The 24,787-nt window shown below is 40.4% G+C and overlaps 1 protein-coding gene across 10 annotated transcripts in view; it reads right to left on the reverse strand.

Annotated features, from left to right (window-relative positions):
* The window catches only part of GRIA4 (glutamate ionotropic receptor AMPA type subunit 4), a 217,457-nt gene that overhangs the window by 65,377 nt on the left and 127,293 nt on the right, over window positions 1-24,787 (reverse strand). For all 10 annotated transcript variants that reach the window (XR_009964150.1, XM_062615344.1, XM_062615338.1 and 7 more), the window contains exons 5-8: window positions 12,811-12,864; window positions 10,689-10,847; window positions 8,629-8,796; window positions 3,724-3,828 (exon numbers count right to left, since the gene is read on the reverse strand). Coding sequence is in view for 9 of the 10 variants with exons in the window: in XM_062615344.1 (XP_062471328.1) it covers window positions 3,724-3,828; window positions 8,629-8,796; window positions 10,689-10,847; window positions 12,811-12,864 (486 nt within the window). In the remaining variant the exon portion in view is untranslated. The remainder of the gene's footprint in view (window positions 1-3,723; window positions 3,829-8,628; window positions 8,797-10,688; window positions 10,848-12,810; window positions 12,865-24,787) is intronic.

Consider the following 24,787-nt stretch of genomic DNA (forward strand, 5'->3'; position numbering starts at 1 on the left):
CAATTAGATTTCAGACTACTGATCACCACCCCTTGGGCCTGGTCCTTCAGCTTGGTTTCAAACTACCTCACTGTCTGCTTATCCAGCGCATACACAAATAGCTTCTCTAGGAGTCTCCCACACAACATACTGTCAAAGACCTTAGTGTAGTCCAGGTAGACCATACCTACCACTCTCCCCTCATCTATGAGACCAGTCACTTTGTTGTAGAAATTTATCAAGTTGACCAAGCATAACTTCCTGTTGGAGAATTCGGCAATGCTAACTACTCGTGATTATTTTCTTGTTTTTAATGTGCCTGGAAAAAGTTTCCGAGAATAGCTGCTCCATCACATTCCCAGGAATCTACATGCAGTTCCCTGTGTTCTCCTCCTAGAATAAACGAGTACTTCCCTCCAGTCTTTGGGCTCTTCTCCCAGGTGCCATTATCAACCAAAGATTATTGAGAGTGACCTCACAATGACATCTGCCACCTCCATCAGTACGTGCGGGTGCACCCCATAAGGTCCCATGGACCTATGTATGTATGTCCAGTTTGGTGAAGTATTCCCTGACCTGATCATCTTCCATCAAGGGTACATCTTCCTTGCTTCAGCTTTTCTCTCTTGTCTCTAGGACCTGGGATTCTCAAAGACTAGTGAAGACTGAGGCAAAGAAGGAATTCAGTACCTCAGCCTTTTTCATGTCCTCTGTACTGAAGTCCTCTGTCTCATCAAGCAAAGGGCCCACATTTTCTCTAGTTGTCCTTTTGTCACATGTGTAAGCTCTTCTTATCACACCTGTGTAAGCTCTTCTTATCAGATTCAATTCCATTTGGGCTGTAGCTTTCCTAACTTCATCCCTGGATGATCAGACAATGTTTCTGTCTTCCTCCAAGGTCACCCATCCTTGCTCCCAATCTCTGTGTGCATACTTTTTGTGTCTGAGTTTGGCTAGCAGCTCTTTGTTAATCCATCCTAGTGTCCTAACATTTTTACCTGAGTTCTCATTTCTTGGGATGGAGTTCTCTTGAGCTTGGAGAAGGCAACCCTTGAAAATTAAGCAGGTATCTTAAGCCTCTTTTACCTCTAGGGCCTTACCCTTTATCTTCCAAGCAGACCTTTGACCTTCATGTCCCCAGCAAGTTCCTTCTCGGTAAGTAGGAGGTCTAGCAGCGCACCTTTCGTTGTTGGCTCCTCTATATCTTGGAGGAATAATTCTTGTCAATGGACTCCAGGAACCTCCTGGACTGCTTATATCCTGCTGTGTTGTCTCACCAGCACATATTAGGGTAGTTGAAGCTCTCTACGATGATTAGGACCTATGAATATGATGCTACTCCTACCCGTCTGTAGAAGGCCTCATCCACTTGTTCTTCAGGTGTCCTAGAGCAGACACCCTTTAAAATACCACCTTGACCTGTTGTCTCTTTAATCCCAACCCATAAACTCTCAACTGGCTCCTCATCCATCCCCAGGAAGAGATCCGTGCATTCCAGCTGCTCTCTTATGTAAATGCAGCCCCTTCTCTCATCTTTCCTGCCTGTCCTTCCTAATGAACCTGTATCCTTTGATAGCAACACTCCAGTCACAAGAGCCATCCCACTACATCTCTGTGATCCTTCTCACACCCTTTCCCCCCACCAACAGGTTTTGTTATTGTTCTGCAGATAAGAACCAAGTGCTGCATAAATGACCCTAATATGAGCATTAGCTATTGTTTCCCTTTACGAAATTATATGGAAGCCTGCCTCTGACTAGCTGTGCCAGTTTGTAATGCTCTCTTCACATCCTTAGAGCTGCGTGCAATAAAAATGACTTTTCTGAAGATTAGAGGCATGGTTTACTCTGACTGGAAAGGCTAGTCCTGAGAAGGTATTGCTGGATGACTCATAAATCATGTTATATAGGATGCGAGAAAAAGACATTAAAAGCAAAGTCCTCTTAGTTCAATTAAGTATAGCCTTTTCTCACATATTTTATGGGGTTTGTCAGGCTAGATCACAGAATTGGTCCAATGACCACATATAAAATACTATGTAATACATGAGAAGTAAATTCTTGTGAGCAGCCAGATCTGTCAAAGCTATCGCAGCTTGTTATATCAGACAGGTAATGGCTTAAGAGTGGCAGAGAGGTATGCCTGAAAAGGTAAGAAAAGCACCTTAGGATTCCAGCACAGCACAGACATAGCTCCTCTATTTGCAGCCACATTCCCCTTAAATTGCAGGCAAGAAGAGAGGGTGGGGGCAACTCTGCAGTGGGGCCAGCCAGACACCTCTCTCATAACAGATGACAAATACTGTAACAGAAACAGGCCACTTCTGTCAGTTTGCTGCCCAGCAAATTGCCTGATGAGTTAATGATGTTGTGACCTAATTAGTCACATCTTTTCCACCTTGCTTTTCCTCCTGTACAACTGGGAATAGAGGATGGAAAGGTCATATTTCACCACTTGCCTTTGATGCACCCCAGCCACCCATACACCCTCCTGGCTGCTGATAGTGCAGTGTGGAGCCAGGAAAGGAGCAGGAGTGGCAGCAAGGTCAGACACATTGCCTGGCAGGAGACACTGGCTTCCCAGGAGAGAAGGAAGACAGATTCACCTTTCCCAATTTATTCTTCAGCCATCTGTCATACTTTCCAGAGGCAACTGCACCAACAGGCACATGGTTTGCTTTGGTCTACCACTCTATTCTGTGATATACTGGCAATTTTTCATCCCAATGTGTAATACTGCTCAAAGTCTGTGGTTTAACACTCTGCCTCCTCATCACTGTGATATGTAACTGTCTTCAAGGTTACACAGTTAACCTGTAGTACCATTTCCTGGGTTTGTCACCTGTAGCCCAACAGCAGAGGACTGCTTCCTGCAATTCTGATTGCCTTGGCCACTGAAGTGGCCATGATTCTCCTGTTCAACATCAGCTTCTCACTTTTTTTTTGTTCTGATGACCTCTCCAACAAAACAGGACACTGTGCTTCCAAAAGAAATAAAATCCTTGAGCCTGAGTACATCTTCTGCTCTTTGTTTTATATACTATAGAAAACGGAAAAAATTCAACACAGAAGAGAAAGGGTTAACAAAGTACCCAGGCTTATCTTTTCAAAGTGATTAGGGTGAGTGATATGCTATGTGCATTCAGACACAGAGGATCTGCTTAGACATATTAATGTGCACTTGCTTAAATTGCTTACAAGCAGCTAATCAAACACACAGGATAAGACACTGCAATTAATTTCAGAAAATATAAGTATTCAGGGGATTGTTTCTTCCTCCTTTCTCCTCTTGTCTCCTCTCCCCCTTAAAAGACCTGTGCTGGTTACAGCCTATGATTCAGGTTTACACAGAACATACAAATTACCCCACCTAAAAATACCAGCAATTTTCAAGACAGAAATCTTTGGATAAGATACAAGAAATATCTATTCGTCAGAGTTCTGACCATTTTTCATTACCAGGCAGCCTAGCAACATGCCATCCAGCTGGTTTTCATTAGTATGCCTGACTGACTGACATCCACCACTCCAAGATGCACACTTGTTTTTGTGCTCCCCATTTGTTGCACTGAATAATAGTATCTAGTGGAAAATACAGTTTAAATCTGCTTTCACCAGAAATATTACCCATGTATTCAATATATTTTTTTTAAATTAGACAGAGTGCAGATTAATATGTCTGCATGATCATTTCATCATAGACAACTCATATGACATCAGAATAGTAAATGCTCTCAGCACATACCTTACGAGGGCCTGTATTTTTCAGCTCAAAGACATCCATGGTGTAGTTGACTCTGCGACCATAGTGGTCAAACTGAACATTTCCTGTCAATCCTTGTATTCGAACCTATAAATGGAAGAGAAAGTATCATGAAGACCCAACCTTATATTCTTTATTCCAAATGTCACAGAGCAGCGCAAGTTGCCCTGGCTATGTCCTTAGATTACTGTAACAACACTACTGAGGAGTAGTCAGTCATTATAAAGGAAAATGTTGGCTACTTTTCCTATGTATTTTTTTTTCCTGTCACACCATGCTCAAAAATAGGCTTAGATATGCCAGTATCTAAGTGCTAACAATGACACACAATGGACCTTTTCTTGCATGCTGTGCAGTTCAACACCTTCCAGCTTCAGGTCCTAAAAAGAAGTTTTTTACCATTGTCACCACTCCTGCAGAATATTTTGGATCACATAAAATAAACCCAAAGGATGACTGGCCTGAGCTCATGTATCTTTTTAGCTCACACTTTGGTGGATTACATGTACACATTGAGTATATACTGCTCATTAAGGTAAAGTTGACAGCAACCACAGCCTCAGCAAAGCAGTTTACTATAAAAGAAAATGGGCGACATGCATAGGGCCTGAAAAGAATGTTTCCAAAGCTTCAGAGTGAAGGACAGATATAAGATTGGCTGTGGCAATTTTCCACCACCTGTGTCTCAGCTGAAACCAGAACTCTATTTTTTCTGTCAGTGCTATACTGCTTCACAAAGGGATACCCAAACTGTGGTCCTCATCCCAAAGAAGTCATGACCATACTGTTTCTGGTTTTGATTGTATCAGGATCTGGCCATCCAAACCTCTTTGGCCAGGTTCAAAGGCTCATGCTAGCTCCCTGAACACAGAAGCCTGACTTCATGTTTCTCTCAATTGTCACAGATCTATGGGTCTGTACAGAGTATGTGAAGCATACAAAATGATTTATTTCTCTCCCTGAGAGTCAGGATGCAGATTAAAACCAGTTACTCTTTCCCCCTGTGCATTTCTATCTTTGTGGATTTTTCTCCAGGACTCAAACCTTGGCTTCCAGGCACAGCGCTGCCAGCTCTGTCAGCAGTCACTTCTCCTCAGCAATTTCTCCCGAGTGGAGCCTGCTCATTTGCAATGATTTAAATTCTACTGCAGGATTTTGATTTTCTTACTGCCCTATTCAAAGGAAAGGCTAAATCATCTTGACAGAAATCTGGAACTTTCTAGGCATCCATATTCATTGGGAATTCAAAATCCTGTCATTAGAGAAAAATACCTCTCATAATTTCTTTTTAAGGAAAAAACATACTACCTATGTGATTTCCCTGGGAAAAATCTGCTTTTAATCAAGACAATAGAAACATATTTGAAAGGTTATATTATGAGACCTTAAAAAGGCTAGGAGGATTAGCCAGTTTAATAAATGGTTAGAATGGTGGTGCCATAGTCAGGGGTTTGGGTATTTAGAACACAGGACTTGATTCAGGAGGCCAGGCCTACTGGGGGCTGGTGGAGCTGGTCAAGGGGAAGATCAGTTTTGGTAGGAGGCTTGCCAGACTGGTCAAGGAAGCTTTAAACCAGATGTGTTGGGGGTGGGGGGGAGTCATTCCATCCCAACACACCCAGTCAGTTGCCAGAACCTATAATAAATGCTCAGAGCAGTGCAGAGATATTCCAGCCGCTCCAGTCAAGGAGCTGGCTTCATTTGGAGCTCGGCTCAGATGCCTCTATACAAACACCCATAGCATGGGGAACAAACAAGAGGAATTAGAGATGCGTGCATGTCTATGGGGATATGATATCATTGGTATCACAGAAACATGGTGGGATGGCTCCTATGACGAGTGTTGGAATAGAAGGTTACAGGCTTTTTAGAAAAGACAGGCTCAGCAGGTGGAGAGTGGGAGTTGCCCTTTATGTTAGGGATAGGCTGGAGAGTACGGAACTGTGTCTGGGGACAGGTGAGCAGTCAACAGAGAGTTTGTGGGTCAGGGTTAAAGGGAATATAGCTATGGGAGACATTACTGTGGGGATCTGTTACAGACCACCTGATCAAGGAGAACCTGCAGATGAAGCATTCCATAGACAGATAGGAAAAGCCTCACGCTCACAGGCCGTTACTCTCATGGGTGACTTCAACCACCCTGACATCTGTTGGAACAGCGGTATGGCCTGGCACAAGCAACCCAGGAGGTTCCTCGATTGTGTGGAAGACAACTTCCTTCTGCAAGTCATAGAGGAGCCAACAAGGAGAGGTGCCATGCTTGACCTCGTGCTCACCAGCAGGGAAGGGCTGGTTGGAAATGTGATGCTCCAGGGCAGCCTTGGTTGCAGTGATCATGAGATGGTCGAATTTGAGATCCTCAGGACAGTGAGAAGAGCGTGCAGCAAGCTCACTGCCCTGGACTTCAAAAGAGCAGACTTTGGCCTCTTCAGGAACCTGCTTAGTAAGGTTCCATGGGATATAGCCCTAGAGGGCAGGGGGGCCCAAGACTCTTGGCTGATATTCAAGGATCACCTGCTACAAGCTCAGGAGTGTTGCATCCCAACCAGAAGGAAGTGCAGCAGGAGGGCCAGGAGACCTGCTTGGATGGATAAGGAGCTCCTGAGGAAAATTCAAGTGAAAAAAGAGGCTTATAAAAGGTGGAAGCAAGCACAGGTGGCTTGGGAAGAGTATAGGGATGTTGTCCGGGAAGCTAGGGACCAGGTTAGGAAAGCTAAGGCCCAGTTAGAATTAAACTTGGCTAGGGATGTGAAAGGTAACACGAAGGGATTTTATAGTTACATTGCAAATAAAAGACAGACTAAGGAAAATGTGGGCCCTCTCCGGAAGCTATTGGGAGAACTGGCTACACAGGATTTGGAGAAGGCTGAGGTTCTGAATGACTTCTTTGCCTCAGTCTTCACAGACAAATGCTCTGACTGCACCACCCAAGTCTTGGAAGGCAGACGCAGGGACTGTGAGAATGAAGACCTTGCACTCACTGTAGGAGAGGATCTGGTTCCAGACCATCTTAAAAATCTGAACGTGCACAAGTCCATGGGACCTGATGAAATCCATCTGCGGGTCCTGAAGGAGCTGGCAAATGAAGTTGCTAAGCCACTGTCTATCATATTTGAGAAATCATGGCAGTCAGGTGAAGTTCCCGACGACTGGAAAAAGGGAAATATAACCCCCATTTTCAATAAGGGGAAAATGGATGACCTGGGGAATTACAGACCAGTCAGTCTCACCTCTGTGCCTGGCAAAATCTTGGAGCAGATTCTCCTGGAAGGCATGCTAAGGCACATGAAAAACAACAAGGTGCTTGGTGACAGCCAGCATGGCTTCACTATGCGGAAATCCTGCTTGACCAGTCTGGTGGCCTTCTATGATGGGGCTACAAAACTGATGGACAGGGGTAGAGCAGTTGCCATCATCTACCTGGACTTGTGCAAAGCATTTGACACTGTCCCACACGACATCCTTGTCTCTAAATTGGAGAGACATCAATTTGATGGATGGACCACTCGGTCGATAAAGAACTGGCTGGATGGCCGCACGCAAAGAGTTGTGGTCAATGGCTCAATGTCCGGCTCGAGACCAGTAACGAGTGGTGTCCCTCAGGGATCAGTGTTGGGACCGGTCTTGTTCAACATCTTTGTCACTGACATGGGCAGTGGGATTGAGTGCGCCCTCAGCAAGTTTGCAGATGACACCAAGCTGTGTGGTTTGGTTGATACTCTGGAGGGAAGGAATGCCATCCAGAGGGACCTTGACACGCTTGTGAGGTGGGCTGATGCCAACCTCATGAAGTTTAACCATGCCAAGTGCAAGGTCCTACACCTGGGTCAGAGCAATCCCAGGCACAGCTACAGTTTGGGCAGAGAAGAGATTCAGAGCAGCCCTGTGGAGAAGGACTTGGGGGTGTTGGTCGATGAGAAAATGAACATGAGTCGGCTTCAGTGTGCGCTCGCAGCCCAGAAAGCCAGCCGTATCCTGGGCTGCATCAAAAGGAGCGTGACCAGCAGGTCAAAGGAGGTGATCCTGCCCCTTTACTCTGCTCTTGTGAGACCTCACCTGGAGTATTGTGTGCAGTTCTGGTGTCCTCAACATAAAAAGGACATGGAACTGTTGGAACAAGTCCAGAGGAGAGTCACGAGGATGATCAGGGGACTGGAGCATCTCCTGTATGAAGATAGGCTGAGAAATTTGGGGCTGTTCATGCTGAAGAAGAGAAGGCTGTGTGGAGACCTCCAGGGTCTGAAGGGGGCTTATAGGGACGCTGCGGAGGGCCACTTCATTAGGGACTGTAGTGATAGGACAAGGGGTAACGGGTTAAAACTTAGACAGGGGAAGTTTAGATTGGATATAAGGAAGAAGTTCGTTACTGTAACTTTGGTGAGGCACTGGAATGGATTTCCCAAGGAAGTTGTGAATGCTTCATCCCTGGCGGTGTTTAAGGCCAGGTTGGACAGAGCCTTGGGTGAGATGGTTTAGTGTGAGGTGTCCCTTCCCATTGCAGGGGGATTGGAACTACATGATCTTAAGGTCCTTTCCAACCCTAACTATTCTATGATTCTATGCAGCTATACCATTTTCCTTAAACGACAATATCTGTACATCCAGGTTATATGCAAAACTAACAGATAAGCTCACCAGTTCAGTCAAGGAAAGCCCAACTACCTTAATAAAAATAATAGAAGTTTCAAATAGTAGTAGCAGCCCTCTTTCTTCATTCCAATTTATAAACCAAAACAACCAGAACAGCCCCAGCTGTTTACAAACGACAAATTAATAACAAGCTTTCCATCTCTCATTACTACCCTTGTGCATAGTATCTTCCAAACCATATCTTGTACAACCTCTGTCCAATATTTAAAAGATCACCAGAATAAAGCCTGCCCTTACCTGTTTTAATGTCCTCTCCATATCAATTCCTTGACCCCATGGGGCTGCAGGGTTAGCAAGACAATCACCAGCATTTCCTCTCCTTGAAATATCAATTTTCTGCCTTCTAAGATTACGGAAAGTTTCAGCCATCACAAGCACTCCATCATATGTTAATGCAGATGTATACTAAATAGATGGACAAACACACCACTTCAGCATTGGCATGTCTTTACAAAAATTATCTGTCTCAGATATTTATAGTTCGATTCATTGTACAGCAGTTTCTGCACCTTCATTTATTAAAAAATTCTCCTCAAAAGCAAAAGTAATTTTGACTAAGGTAGAAATGCTGGACTGAGAAGAGTATATTTCAGTAGCTCCAGCTTTGAAACTGTATTTCTTAAGGGAGAGAAATCTACCTCTGAAGAGTTGTTAAAAGAACTGGAAATACTTAAGGTTTGTTTTTTTTTCCAATTGTCTTATGTGTTAAGGCATAATCCCACCCATCCAATTTAATCAAAAGAAAAGAAAGGAACACTAATTCACTGAGAAAATATAAATGCAAAAAATGCATGGCTAATGAGCAGACATCCGGGCTATTAGAATTGTTAAGAATGATTAAGAGTATCTTATCTCCTATCAGAAAACCTGTGTTGGCCCTCCGAATGATATAGGGGAGTGAGTGGTTTATGTTTCTACACCAACTACAGTAACTGCTTTAGGTTGAGAACATGCCAAATGAAATGTGTAAAGCAAGTCTTCAACAGATATTAGCCTGAAGCCACATAAACAAAGGGGCATTTTCTCAGTATGGTCCTCTGATGAACATACTGCACATGTGAAGTTGTTCACATGCCCAGGGCTGCTATTCATATGCCCTGGAACTTCATAAATTTTAGTTCACTTATTAAAATCTAATTTCCTTGCCTTCCTTTGTCTTGTATATTATAACCTCTTTGGGACACTGTTTATCGTTGTAATCTCAAATTTTGGTTATCCATAGGTGAATTATGTGCGATCTAGATTAATCATTGTATGACATGGTCTAGTGGGAGGTGCTCCCTGCCCATGGCGTGGGGGTTGGTACTAGATCATTTTAAGGTCCTTTCCTTCCCTAACCATTCTATGATTCTCAGAAGAAGGCAGCACAATCCTGTTCATGTGGCAAGGAGTCATATAGACTAAATTGTTCCTGTCACCACTACGTGGGGATATCTGCACTCCATAGCCCAGAGCATCTTTGGTTTTGTTTGTTTGTTTGTTTTTTATCTTCAGACATAAATTTCTTTAATATTCACTGAATTATGTAGCTATGCTTTGTATCTATGTTGATACTTTCTCTAAATTCTGCTAACCCACCAATCTCCCAGCCAAAGGAGGGCTGACTGCTTATCTTTGCACACTGCCCAGCATAAAGGATCCCATTTTCAACAAGGTTTGATATTCATTAGTACATATAATACCAGAACTATTTTGATGAAATCATATTTACAACTATGCTGTGATGTGCCTGCCAAGAAAATTATAGGTGAGAGATATTTTGTTATCCATCTGTGAGGGATTAAGAGAGAGGAACAGTGGGATGCAATTTCACTGTAAGGTTGCGCCTGAAAGTGATTACTACACCAGGTTTTGAGGTGGATAGGATTTCCAGAGGAAACTCCAAATGAAATTTCAGGGTAATAAATTTACAATTGCAGCTATATCTCATTTACAGAAGAGTTCAGCTGTCTGGAAAGCTCTGCACTCTAAGTGAATCCAGATAATTAGACTAATTAATGTAAGACTGGTTGAAATTAAATTGTCAGTTAAGCTTTTGACCTTTAATTCCTGTCAGTAAAGGGGTGAAGTTGGAGACTACATAACAAAGGACATAAAAGCACATCAGTGAAAAGTGTTGCAGTTTGTGTTTCTATCATACAATCATAAGGATAGACATAATTATTAGCAAGTATTAGTAAGATCAACTGCCTTCTCTTCTGCCTAAATATTAAGGTATTCATTTATGTATTCAACAACATTAATCAGAAATTAGAACACTTAAGTGATAGAACATTTGGTAGTGCTTCAGCCAGTACCTTTGGTGGGGTCTCAGATCCTGGGTATTCTCTCTGGTCCAGCTTCTTCCAGCGCTGCATCAGCTTAGCTACCATTGGGGTACTGAAATCTACCAGCTGAAATCCAGTTACATTGGCTCCTCCATGCATAAACCTCTCCAGAGAAATATCTTTGAATCCCTAGAAAACCAATTGAAGATTTTGTTTGCCCTTGCACATCACTGTGGGTCCAATCTGCTCTAGGCTAACAAGGCAGCGTAAGAGTGTACAGCATCAGGTTCCCATTAGACACTAATGTTGAACCTTTGTTGATGATTTCCATTGTGTAATAAAGAATGAAACAAAACCAAGAAATACATTTCCAGCATTATTGCTAGTGTGGTCTTACAGCTAAGCAACACATTGCTGGGAATGGCAGACAGTTTTTGAACAAATGCCTTTGGCGAATCAATTGAAAAGTGCCTGCAGAATATGAAATCCTTAATCCAATTTCCATCAAAACCCGCAGATTTGAATGAGCACTGCACTAGTGCTTTAACCAATATATGCCTGATTTTTACATGTTCGCGAAATGAACAAATATGTAAATAAGTTTATTCCAGGATTCATGTTTAGGCTGAAGGTGTCTGAGATGACGAGGTAATGTAGTAGACACTAGAAAGCAGATACAGTGCATGAGGATCTCACCATTAGTGAAAGGAAAACCTAACATCAGAATCACACTTTGATGAAATTGGATAGTGGTAGCTTTCAGATCTGCTATATATATATTGAAATCCTAGAGTGACCCACAATACTGAAAGAAACAATAAAGTACACATGCTTCCTGATTTACTAGTTTCTCAGGCTAATTCGTTCAGCATATATGAAGACAAACCCTTTAGTAAAAGTTGCCTTTAGAGACAAAACTGAACTTCAAGAAACTGCATAATGTAAACCACTAAAGCAAGCTAAAAAGCTAGCATGAATCATTCTAGCTGTTGCGTTTATCACTAGCTCAGAGCTATCTTATTTTTATTTTCTTAAATTTCTCTGATTGGCATTTATCCGTGCAATCAGACACGTACTGTCACACTTAAAAAAGGAAGACTGGGGGGTTGTGAGGGAAAGTGAATTATTGACCCAATATCCCAGGGAAAAAAAAAAAAACACAAAAAAAACTGTTAAAGATCGATATTTGATTCATGTCTTAAGGGATACTGACAGCAAATATAAAAGGTGACAGATCAGGAGGCTGTATTACCCACATTATTGAACAGCCAGCAGATATCAACATGTACCCCTGCTGAAGTAGATGGGTAGATATGCCTGTCTCCACTGTATATCCCACTATCAGTTCAGGTTTCTTGTATGCAGCAACGATTTTATATGGGAAAACTTACTTGGGGAACTATAAATTTGTGAAAATCTAATTTGTAAGACCTAAGAGAACAGACATATCTCATTTAAAATGCCTGAGGTCTTAAAAATAATCTGAAGTGATCTTGAGTTAAGGTACAAGTACAGCAAAGCACAATAAATATTTCATGTCAACTAAAATTCCTTGAGGGAGAGTAAAAAGAAAACAATTTAGACCATACACTAGACCCTGTCTTATAACCACTGTTCTTTGCCAGGCAAGTATTTGGGTTTAAAGAATAGGATATTTTAATAATAAAATACTGCATTTACTCTTTCTGTTTTTTTGCCCTCTCCCGAACATTATCTGTGTGAATATACAGTTTAGACTTGGAATGAAAATACTGAACTAGCAATTTGACTTGAAATAGCTGATTTTACAGCAAAATGAATGTTCCTTGGAGAATGTAGAAAAGTTACTTTGAGAATTGTTTTGTTAGTAATACTAAAAAGATGAGTCAAAAATCGTAGTGTGGTTCTGTAAATTCTAATTCAGCCACAAGATACTCTTGGCAGTCCTTTGTGCTACATTGATTTTGATAAAATTTGAGAGAAACCTTGTGCCCTTCTTGTCTAGATGGCTGTAACAACAAAACCAAGTTCTTTCACGCACCATAAAGAATGTATTATGTGCCACCACATATTAATGACAAATGGCAAATGTTGTGTGAAGTGCTACAACTTCAAAGTAAAGCTGAGTGTTTCACCTACAGAGCAAGGGTATAATTCTAGAAAAGTATCTTACCAGGTTGGCAACAATATAATGGTATCCTTTAACATGCTTTCCCACGCTCACAATCTGTGGGAGAGAAATGAGAAAAGAAAAAAACAACGTCACACTGTTTTCTCTAGGAAGGTGTTTTCATAGCCAGATAGATACAAATCATGAAATATGTAACATGTAATATGTTGATAGTCTTTCTCTGATAAGATAGCTATAACTTTCCAGGTGCTTAATCATAGGAAAAAGAAAATGAAAATGACTAAGTAATGAACCCGTAGTCTGTCTTCCATATGATCGAAAATGTAACAGTAGTATAGCATTTTATCAAATAGAGCAATTAACTATTGGATGAAAATTCATAAGGAGGAGATCATACATGGTCAAACATTAGCTAGAATGCCTACCTGCTGATGTTCTTTACATTTTAAATAAATGGGGAATTTTTGAATCAGACTGGGTTTTCACCTCTTAGGATGAAAGCTGTTTGCTGTTGAGATGGTCACATACTATGAGTGTTATACATCAATTAGTGATACGCTAAAGACTGGGAGTTGGCATGAGTGGGAACAGAGAAAGAATGGGCAGCAAGGCTACCCTTGAGTGTTTAACCAAAACATAACACCAAATGTTGCAAACAGGCGACAGCCATGATGTGCAGCCACTATAGTCCTGATATGGCAAGATCAGCAACAGAGTTTAGACAATACCTATGTCAGCCTGTGCCTTGTATCAATATTATTGCCATTTCTGTGAAGGAATGCATTTTATTTAACATGCTGAAAATCAAAACTGAGAATAGAATATTTTGTCGATAGAAAATGGTGTTAATTTAAATCGGTTTTACTAAAGAAACTAACAGTAATAGCTACAACATGCAGCTTGCATTTAATGCCAGTAAAGAGTACAAGAGTCCTTTTGACTCTTCACTTTTGGTAGTGCACCACTTATTCAGAGTCAGCTTGCAGCTTAAGTTTATGCTGTTGTTTTATTTGTTTGTTTTCCTCATGTACTCATCTCCACAAATCATTTTATCATCCTTCCAAATGAATAAATAAGATACAGCCAGAAGTTTTCTATGCAGTGCAGGTTACTCAGTAGGTAATGGGAAGCTTATAGATCTGCCTCCTTGCCTGCTTTGGTATCTTAGCTCTAGGCCCTGTCCTGAAAAACTGGAAGCTTCTTGCCTTTACAGATCCCACCTCCTGTTCAAAAGACAGAACAAACATTCACTAAGCCTTGCAGCTCCTTTTCCTGGTGCAGTAAAAAATAATTATCACATTTTGGAGATGAGAGGCAAGTTGCTGAAGGACTAAATAATCTGGCCAAAGACATCTAAGGACCCAGGACCTAAAGCTGTATTAACATTTGGAAATGCTTGATTCCCAGCTCTATTGTTCCAGTAAATCAATTTGTTTCTACAGCAAAGTGGAAGGGAAAATCAAAGGGGTGTGGCATAAGCATCTTGTCTGTAAAGTACCAAAGTAAATAAGCAATCTGTCTGTTATCCTTTTGTTCTTCTTTTTTCCCCAACCTCTATTTATAGTTTGTATATAAAACTATTTAAATATAGTTTATTTTTTTAACTATTTAAAAATCTTACTTAAAAAGCAAGCATAATTTAAAAAGCCCTTAGAGAAACCACTCCCCCCTCCCCCAAGCCATGACCAGATTGTCACCCTTCACTGGACTCAAGCACCCATTAAGATCAGTGATTAAACACCATTGTTACTATTTTACTGGGTGGGGTGGCAAAGAACAAGAGGGAGATATCACACTTCCCTACCAACACATGTAAGGAGGGTGCTGTCACAGTTGTTGGCTTGTTTTTTTTTCTTCACTGAATAAAAAGATTCAAGCTCCTGCTGGTTCAATGGTTTCAACAGGGATGTGATCCCTGACACCAAGAACGCTTTTACTTTATTCCTTCAGTAATACATGATAATGAAAATATGTTTGCCTACCCATTATAGGGAAGTTGATATAGATTAAATACTTACATTTTTAAATAACTACAGTATCACAGTTTGAATGTAAGTGGACTAACATGATTTAAGATGTATGTGACATAACTATGTACCAGATCCTGAGCTTGGGCAAATGACTGCAGCTCCTTTCTTTGGCAATTAACACCCTTAGTGATCTGCTCCCTGGTTTGGTTTCATAACACAAATTGTGATAATCATTGCAACATTATCAGTCAAATACAGCAACAACATGATCAATCTATAACCGGTGAGGTATGTCAGATGCAAGTCCATAGTTGTCACAGACAAAATAAGTCAATACTGAAAATGATTACCCAGATTTGCTTCTGTGCCTGTTCCTAGCAAATGCATGTATATATTACTGCACAATTCCTGTATTTTTTTTTAAATGAGTTTTTCAGTGTATTCTCTCAAAACTTGTCTCTTAGGGTGAGTGATAAAGGTATGCATTTATGTATCATCTAATTTTCTTAACTTCCTTTTTAGTCAGTGGAAAGAGCAGGCACTTTGAGGAAATGATTCATCTTATCCTAAAGCACATGTGCAAAATTAATTAGACAGCTTGTGCCCTGAAAGTGCGGATTTTTCTGCACTGACAAGAAAAAGAGTTGATGATGATTAGCTCTGATGTAGACACCTACATTTTATATCCCTAATGTTAACGAAGCCAAATTTCACTGTAAGAATGTTGATCATGAAAACAGAGAAGAGAAATGGTGCTATATGGCTTGTATTCCCAACCAAGACTGGATACAATTTTGATTTTGAATTTGAAAATGCTTATGGTTATTAACCATACAGTCTGCAAACCAGAAATTGCCTATGATTTGGGAAAAAAGTGCCTGTTTAGTGAAACATGCAGTAAGCACATCATACTTTTGAATACCCAATACAAATACAGTCACCTTTCTCTCTCAAATGATCAAAGTTGCAGATTATGATCTATAAAAGAGGATATGAATTCTTGCTACCTGAAGAACCACCTTTCTCTATACTGTGCTTCTGCACTAGAGACAAATTGAGGCAATGCACATAAATCCTTCATAACAAGAGAAGTTTCTGACAGCTACTCAGTCTGGAATGAGAACTCTCGGACCTTTCTTCCTATTCTTTAAAAGGTTAGCAGTTACTAGAGCTTTAACAGAGACAAGACTTCAAACAGTCCATACACATAACAGTAAATACTGCCCAGAACCACAAACTAAACAGACAAGTGCTGGCGAGTGAAGGAAGAATTTTTTTCTTCTACGTCAGAATGAAGATGGGGGGTAGAAGATTCAGCAGATGTATTCTGAAAGACAAACAGGACTGAGATTTTGACAGGTGAGACCGTGTTCTAGAAAGCCTTTGCTATAGAAGTTCATTAAGATGGGGGCACCTTAAAACAACCTTGTACAACACTTAAATTCAGACCAAAGGGCCAATCTCAGTCACAGTCCTGAGAGAGGGCACAGTTGCATTTGCCTAACATCTACATTAGTGAGTAGCATAGTTGGTAAGATAAGATCTGTACAGCAAAGGCATTGGTGCGAAGGAGCTCACATCCATCACATGTCTGTTTCAGCATTTTACTTTGGGTTGTCTTTACCCTGGTCACTAGAATGAACTCACACTACTCTTCAGAGGCGCTTCTATGCACATCTTCTGTTTGGCATCATCCAAAAGAAAGCCAATTCATGTATTTTGAGTCTGCTCTTGATGTACAATGCAGTGAATCAGGAGATTCACTTCAAAAGACCCTGTTCCTGAAACCCACTATGATGCTTTCCATGCCTGTGGACCCCGCTCTCTTAGACAAGCCCTGAGCATCTGTGGGGCATGTAGCAAATCCATGTATATCACAAGGTTGAGCAGTGAGAACGGTCTTCATTTCAAAAGGAAGGCTGTGAAGAGACGGCAACGCTGCCACAGGCACCCGTGGCAGTTCTGCCTAGGAAGGAGGAAGTCTGACTTGGCTCTCACTGTGGCAGGTTGCAAAACCTGAGGCAGGGCTAGGCATCAAAGGTGGGCTTTGCCAGTCACAGAAGCAGTGGTAAACCATGAAACTGCTGATACAGCAGGTCAGGGAGGACCCTCTGTATGTGTAACTGTCCTTTTCACTGCTTCAGAATGCTTTGATTCAAAGCTGCCCTAGTGCTGGCAAGCTGAGTAAGTGGGATGAGATCCATTCCTCCCCGCTCATGTAGCACTTCTTCACTTACACGCTCATGTAGCACTTCTTCACTTACACCTTCTAAACATTTATTTTTGCACTGTACTCCCACTCTTAAACACCACTTCTCCTTAAAGACTTCTTAACCACCACACACTGCACCCAACTTTTGTCACTGTGAGAGTTTAAGGTGACCTCAGCTTTCTCAGGGAGGTTTCGGAAAGAAACTGCTGGGAAGGATGAGCTGAGTTGTGACTTCTTTGGAGAAGGCTGACAGCAGGGGAAAGCAGGATGCTGCAATGGATTTTGTGTATTGATTTGCATGTTTTGATTCAATGACCAAGGTGGTTAGTGCTCAGAATTGGAACTCTTTTATATTCGTATTTGTAAAACTAAAGTAATTATTAAGTAATCAACACTGTTTTGAGGAAGAATACAATCTGCTTCCCAAATTGCCATTAACAGAAAAGACAACAGCCATTCCATATATTATCCTGTAGTCACACTGTTAGTGAATCCTTCATTTCAGTGAATGCAACAAGAGAGAACCAAAGGAAGTGAAGTGTAAAGGCCATGAGGCTATCACGGTTATTTCAGAATCTAATGCAACTCTTTTTCTTCCTTTTTTTTTCTTTTTCCTCACAAATATTACTGTGTATGTGATTGTCTGCAGAAAGGTGAACTTCGAAGAAAAAACCAAACCAACAGCCTTAGGCTCCATTCACTTTACAAAATGTATTTATGTATAAGAAACTAAAAAGAGCAGTAGCTTGTGAGAATTTTTGGTTGCTGATCTACCATACTGCAATTAAGAAAATGCCATATTCTCATTTTGGTGATACTAGTGTAACCAAATATAATAGAATTATACCACTGACTTTAATGTGTGGTAAAGCAGGGCCAGTGATATCTGAATCTAGCTTAGGCTTTAGACACAACTCTGAACTTTCTGACTTTATCATACAATACTGTTCTTTCCAGTTAGCTGGACAATGGCCTGGCCTAGGAAATTCAGAAAGAATTCCACTATAGAAAAGAAGAGCTACCACTGTCTGCTTTGATCCTTTTTTTTTTTTTTTTTCGGGAGTGACAAGTTCACTGACTTTGATAAAAGTACTGCCAGGCTTACATCAGCATCTGAACAGAGAATCAGGCCCCAAGTCATCCTCTGTTCTTTACTACTATGAAATGGATATTGCATATAACCCATTTTAAAAGAATGTTTAACTTCTGCAGCATAAAATGTCCCTCGTTATGATTTCTAGGAGATGGAGGTCAGTACAGCTGGAGTGAAAAGGACTTATTTTCAGTTAAATCTCTTCAAAAGGTGATTGCTGTGCATTACCAATGGGACTTTAACAAAGGTTTTCCTCTTTACTCTTGTGTAACAATCCACTGCCTTAAGAAAAAGAACACCTGCAATAAAATGAAGTCTGTCTAACACAGTATAAAAAGTGTGGAGACTTGTTAAAGACGGAAGATTGAGACCTGACCTGAAATATTGCAGTAGAAATGGTGATGATGTAAATCACGACTGAAATGAGATTTTATACAATATCTGAAGCAAGAATAAATCTTTTACAAAGACATAAAAAAGCAATTGAGAAACAAGCTTAATTTTAACAGCTAGTGCTTGCAAAAGGGCACTATTGTTGGGGAAAGGGCTGACTGTTAACGGCCTACAGCCACCAGAGAGGATGTTAAAGGCGGCAATACACAAAGCAGAAGTGGCTCTGTACAGATCAGCATTTCTTTCTCTGCTGTGAAGGCAGGCACTGAGCCAGCACAGCGGTGCGCACACTGAGCAGAGGGGAACGATGCTTCCCACACAGCCCCCATGCCCACAACCAGCTGGCAGGGGATTGCCCTGCACAGCACAGGCAGCTGCTGGGTAAGAAAACCTGGAGAGATGGCTCAAAGGCCATTAACCAGTGCTCTAAGCATGGCTGGTTGCTTTCTTCTGCTGCTCAGAAGCCTAATCCTGCAAAAGGCTCACTCAGAGCTAAATGGGATGCGCAGACTTGTAGGGAAAAAAAGAGGGGAGGAAAGAGAGGAAGGGTGTAAGAAGGTCGTTTTACAAACCTCCAAACCATCTGTATTCATCCTTTGTCTTCTACGGCCTATTTGTTCTTTCAGTAACTGAAATAACCTATTTCTTGGGTCCAAACCTCATCAGTTATGTGGTGCAGTAACAAAATGTGTTTTTATTACTGTGCAGTGTGGGACTATTGTTGTGTGCAAAACCCCAGCTGCTTCACAGAAAATGAGCCTATGCAGAGAGCCCTTCCTGGCTCTGCGGGGTGAGGAAAATGCTGGTGGCAGTGCTGGCAGCTGGCTCCCTCAAGGAGAAGAGCTATCAGCTTGCATTGACATTACAGTGTCACTAAGAAGCAACTCCCTAGACCTTCAGGGAAAAAAAAGCATGGAGAGAAAGGAATGATGAAGAAAAGGCACTTTATGAATCTCCCACTCACCCTGGGACTAAGAAGAGATACACAGAGAGCTGCTACTACGCCCCTGAATTAGCGTTAAGTCCAACAATGCTGCTACTGGCCCAAATTACTGCGTGCCATGCGCATGATTTGCTCCCACAGTTCTGTGTGAGCAGAACTAAACCTGTGTTTTGTTCATGAAAATAAGAAAGATATAGAGGACAACTGGAGACAGTCCACGCTGTTTCTGACTCAAGGGATAAAGAAATCCTCATTATGCAACTTAACTACATGTGAAAGCAATGCAATCTCTTGCTGAGCATTTACCTGTGTTGTGCTAGTGACCTTTTGTGCCAATGCACTTCTGCATTCATGAAAAAAGGAAACTAGATGTGGAGGAATCATTAAGCTAATACTCTAATTAACATGTCCAGTTAATTTATGCTTTTCTGTATTATGACATAACTTATTAAAGTATTATGTTTTTATTTATTATTACTACCTTAAATTAATCATGCAAGTGATCTAAATATTATTTTCAACAATGTCAGTTGGTAGCTTCAGTTAGTAGACACGCTGGAAACCAACGTTAGGAAAAAATGTTTTCAAAACCAGCAAAATTTACAACTTGATCAATTTAGAGAAATTCAGCTTTTTCAGGTTTAGTTCTCCATTGGCAAAATATGAAAGAGCAGATCTAGAAGGAGTGGAATATGTCATCTTCTGTACTTTTCTCCATTCACATATTTATTTACTTTCATTTTGATGGTAATAATAATAATCAATCTTTTTGTGACAGCCTTCTTCATTTTACCCATCAGAGAGATTTGGTTTTCAATGCTAACACATACATGGTACTTTTCAGCTACATATCTCAAAGCTGGAGAAGCTGAGGATCAGTGATGTCAAATGACACATCGAAAAACTGAGTTAGACAACTATGAACAACATCCAAGACACTGCGCAGCTACTTGCCTATCATGCTTGTTAATAAGTATTGTCAGCTATTATTAACTAGAGTTTACTGGCTTGTAATTTTTACTAATGATAGTTTGCTATGTGACAACTTCACAATGGGTTTAATTTTTAATATAACAAGGCACAATGTACTTTTTATTATTATGTATCAGTTCAGCTGTGCATATTGAAGCATTAAATATGTGCCAGATGCTGCATAGCAGTTTTCACCTCTATGTTTAAAGGCAATTACAGCCCTTGGTGAGCAGCGAAGCTTGATCCTGATGATACAGAACACTGATGGAGCTGAGAAAAGTGCCTGTCTACTGGGAAACATCCCGTTTAACTCTTATGGGTAGGGGAGGGCAGGGAGCAGAAAAAAGTCTGGAATCAGCCTGTCTGCTAGACCAGGAGCCAGACTGTTGATCTCTGACAGCAAAACTGATTCACTATGCAGAATTCAATGCTGCTCACAGTGGACACTTTGCAAGACTTTGAACACACAGAATGCTGAGGTTTGAACTTTGTCAGATGGAAACGGGTGGGAGAGGATGGAGCTGCTACAGATGGAAGAAGAAAGGAAATAGATTCCCATTCTTGCAGAAAGGAGGAACATTTTTTGCTACATAGTCCTGTATATGCCTATGTGCATGTGTTTATGTACATATTCGTGTGTACAAATATAGAAACAAACACTGTAAATGTTACTGCATATGAAAAAAGCCTGAGAAAACAGAAATTAGAAGCAGTGATATTCTTTCAAAAAGAAGTAAACATAAAGGTCCTAGGCAAATGCAATTACATTTAGTCTGTGTTTTTCAGTTTGCTTCGCTGAGCTTTGCATGAAGGTCATTATGGAGACATGGTTAAATTAAATTCCTGTTAAAAATCTGCCCAAGAGGACTATCAGGAATTAGGAAGAAGTAGCAGAGTATTTAGTAGCAGAGAATGAGGAACCAAAATACTGGAGAAGCATGTTGTCCAGTTTAATGGAGTTGGTTTTTTTTTTTATTTGGTCACTTCAAGTAGCACAGAGATTGATCTGGTCACTGTGGTATTCCTTCTAGCTGTTTCTGATGCAAATACATTATGGGTTTGCAAGATTCAATACAAGATGATACACAGTTCACCCACTCACAAAGTATTTTTATCTCAAGAGCTGCATATAGGTGTGCCAATGGAGCAATGAGAAACAAATGAGCTCATTTGTGTAGATCTCTGCCTTATTTTGTGGCCTGATGCTCACCATGACTCCACAAACGCAGCAGGACAGGCTGGGCACACACTGTAAAGGAATAAGCTTTGCATGAAAGCTCCTGAGGATTCTGGTAGACAAGTTTACCATGAGCCGCTCATGTGCCCTGATGGCAAAGAAAGTGAACAGCCTCTTGGGCTGTGTTGCCAGCAGGTCAAAAGAGAAATATCTTTCTCCTCTGCTCATCTCTGGTGAGGCACCATCTGGAATGCTGGATCTAGTGCTGGACTGCCCAGTACAAGACAGAGATGGGCATACTGGGGTGGGTCCAGAGTAGGGCCATGAAGGTGACTGGGCTTGAAGCATCCCCTATATGAAAGAAGCTGAGAGAGCTGGGACTGTTCAGCCTGGAGAGAGAAGGTTCAGGCAGATCTTAGTAGTATGTATAAATACCTGATGGGATGGTGATAGGGAAGAGGTTATCAGACTCTTCCTGGAGGTGCACAAGAATGGGACAAAAGACAACACAGTTTGCAACACAAGAAATTCCAGCTAGATATAAGAATTTTTTAATTTTTTTTTAATTTTTACCATGAGGTAGACAAGTAGTGACACAGGGCATAAAAGAGTGGTGGGATCTCTATCTTTGGAAGTGTTCAAAGTATGACTGTATGAGTTACCTGATCTAAGCTTGCCCTTGTGAGCAGGGGGAGTATCCAGATGGCCCTCAGAGGTCACTTTCAACCCCAATTATTCTGTTACTTGGTTGTAGAATAGAACTGTTTATGTCAGTACTTCACAGTCTGAATTTCAAAACTAGGTCCAAAATTTGTCTAAAAACAGATCTCAGAGCCCCAAGACTGCAGTATTTTTTTCTGGTGCTTTATTTGCTTGGCAGTGTTTAATATGTGCTGAAAATGAGAATTCTGGCAGAAAAAGAAAGATAGGACCATAACTGTTAACTTCCAACTTCAGCATTTTATGTTTTTGAAAGCTTCTTTCTATAATTTTAAATGTCCTTTTGATAGAGATTAACACAGAAAGAAATAAAAAAACAATGAAGGGCCAAAAGAAAAGTATTTACAGCTAACAACACTACCCATCATGATCTAAATGATTCTTACACTGCGCTTTTCAGCTTAATTGTAAAATCTATTTGGAGCATTGACTTCATTGCATTATCTGAGCATATTTCTGAGCACCGAACAAACTTAAGTAATAGCTGTGAGATCAGCTCTGGCTGAGCAAATGACAGTCTGCTTCTCTAGTAATAAGTATTATTAGTGTCTGAAGAAGTAAAAAGAACAAATATAGTGGTTGAACAAGTAACATATGTTTTCTCTGAAATCTTCAGAATCATTTTCTGTGATATTCTTCAAGTCTGACCTCAGCTCCATTGATTTATAACACTTCACTCTTGCTTGCCAGTTAGCAAACTGAGAAACAACAAAAGAAATCTATGACATGCATTTACCTAAGGTAAATTATTCCAACTAACAAGATGCAAGTAAGACAGACGAGGGTGATATGACATTTCCTTAAATGTGTGTGTTTTGCTTTTTTGTCATATTTGTGCTACTGACTTGTCTGAAAAATAGTTTTTAACACATTTTGCAACTTCAGCTTTATTTGAAAGGAAGACAGTGCCTCTAAGACATTGTCTAAGACATTTAGGACACTAAGTCTCTACAGTCCTTATTGATACTGGCTGCTGGGTGAACAGAGCCACCAAAAGGATAAGAAGCACCCAGACACTACACTTTCCATCTGATGCATGGGTACTGTCAACTTGCACATCTTTCTGGATTAGCCATAGTAATTTCTATTTCTTGATTGCGTAGTACATTTTTAGGAAAGAGATTTTTATGGTGCTTGTGGTAGTACTGGTGGTCTAAGAGAAGAACAAAACCTGTGAATGACAAGAGTGTATCAGTCCTTACTTCTTACTGTTTTAAGAAGCTTATGGATTGCTTTAGATTATACTCATACAAATGAAGCAGTGAATAAATTCTAATGAGAAGAAATAATATGAGGAAAAAAAAAAGTTAACTTGGAAGCCTGACTTGGGGTTTCATAAGTTCAGCTTAAATAGGCATCTGTAATTAACTTTGTTTGGGCTTTCTCAGTAATAAATAAAAAGCCACATTTCTTTTTTAGCCATATTTATTTTGAAACATGTGTTCTGTATTTCAAATAAAAATGCAGTAAATGCATAATAAGATTAAGGATTTTCTAATTTTGGTAGATATACCCTTTATCTTTAGGCTGACACTTGACTTTTTATTTTGGTGAATAAGCCAGAACTGCAAATAGATACACTATTTTGGACCGCAGGAAGAAAAATTAAACTCAAAGAAAGAGTAACAAAAGAAAAAACTGGTAAAAAGTGAGAGGAACACATGGGCCTGATCCTTGCTGCATCATATGCAGTACATGACTTTGGCCTGGACTATTCAGATGCTGTGCTGCTTGCTGCCAGTATTAGCAGATTAGTTGGTAGGAAATGGAAATCACATTACAATGTGTTTCAAGTCTTCATTTCATCTTAAGCAGAAAGTTCTTTGCATTGAATTCAGTGGAGCACTTTAGAAACACAACTTGGAAAGAAGAGACGCACAAGCAGAGAATTTTCTGTCTCTCTCACCAACTTCCATTCTTTGATTCAAACAGAATATTTTTGTGCTTTTAAAAGACCACCTGCTGAAACTGCCATGAAAAAAGGGATGTTGATAAACAAGGACATAACAGTCCGTGACAGAAGAGTATGAATCACTAGAAATGCATTCTGCTATATAAGCAATATCTGTTATATAAAACTGTGGAGATGTCATTTTATCTTTTTCTGTCTTTGCCTTATCTCCTTTTTTTCTACCTTGCCCCAGTAGGCAGGAAAGAGAATGGTAAAACCATTTCATCCATGTAGGAAAATGGAGCTTTATCTCATTTGTTTCTGTCTTGTTTGTCTTGTTTCTGGTCATTTATGCAATACAAATAAAGGACTATCATTGTTGGGTTTGATGGTTTTTATTTATTTATTTATTTATTTAAACCATGTGGCATATTTTTATTATGGCTGTGTTTGAGCAGATGAAACAAAGAGCCAGGGAAGTAAACCGGGGAGACAATTCATCAGATTTGAGATCGCTTACATAGTTCTAGAAAACATTCTGTTAAGCATAAGCAGTCCTACATAACTAAGTAGAATTGATTTCTCCAAAATGGAAACACATCTTCTGGAAGTTCTGGATGAAGCTGACATGAAGTAGACCTTCATAAA

Source organism: Pezoporus occidentalis, unplaced genomic scaffold, assembly GCF_034315485.1.
Source record: "Pezoporus occidentalis ecotype Australia unplaced genomic scaffold, CSIRO_AGI_Poc_V1 ctg18, whole genome shotgun sequence".
In the NCBI taxonomy this organism is placed as follows: domain Eukaryota; kingdom Metazoa; phylum Chordata; class Aves; order Psittaciformes; family Psittacidae; genus Pezoporus; species Pezoporus occidentalis.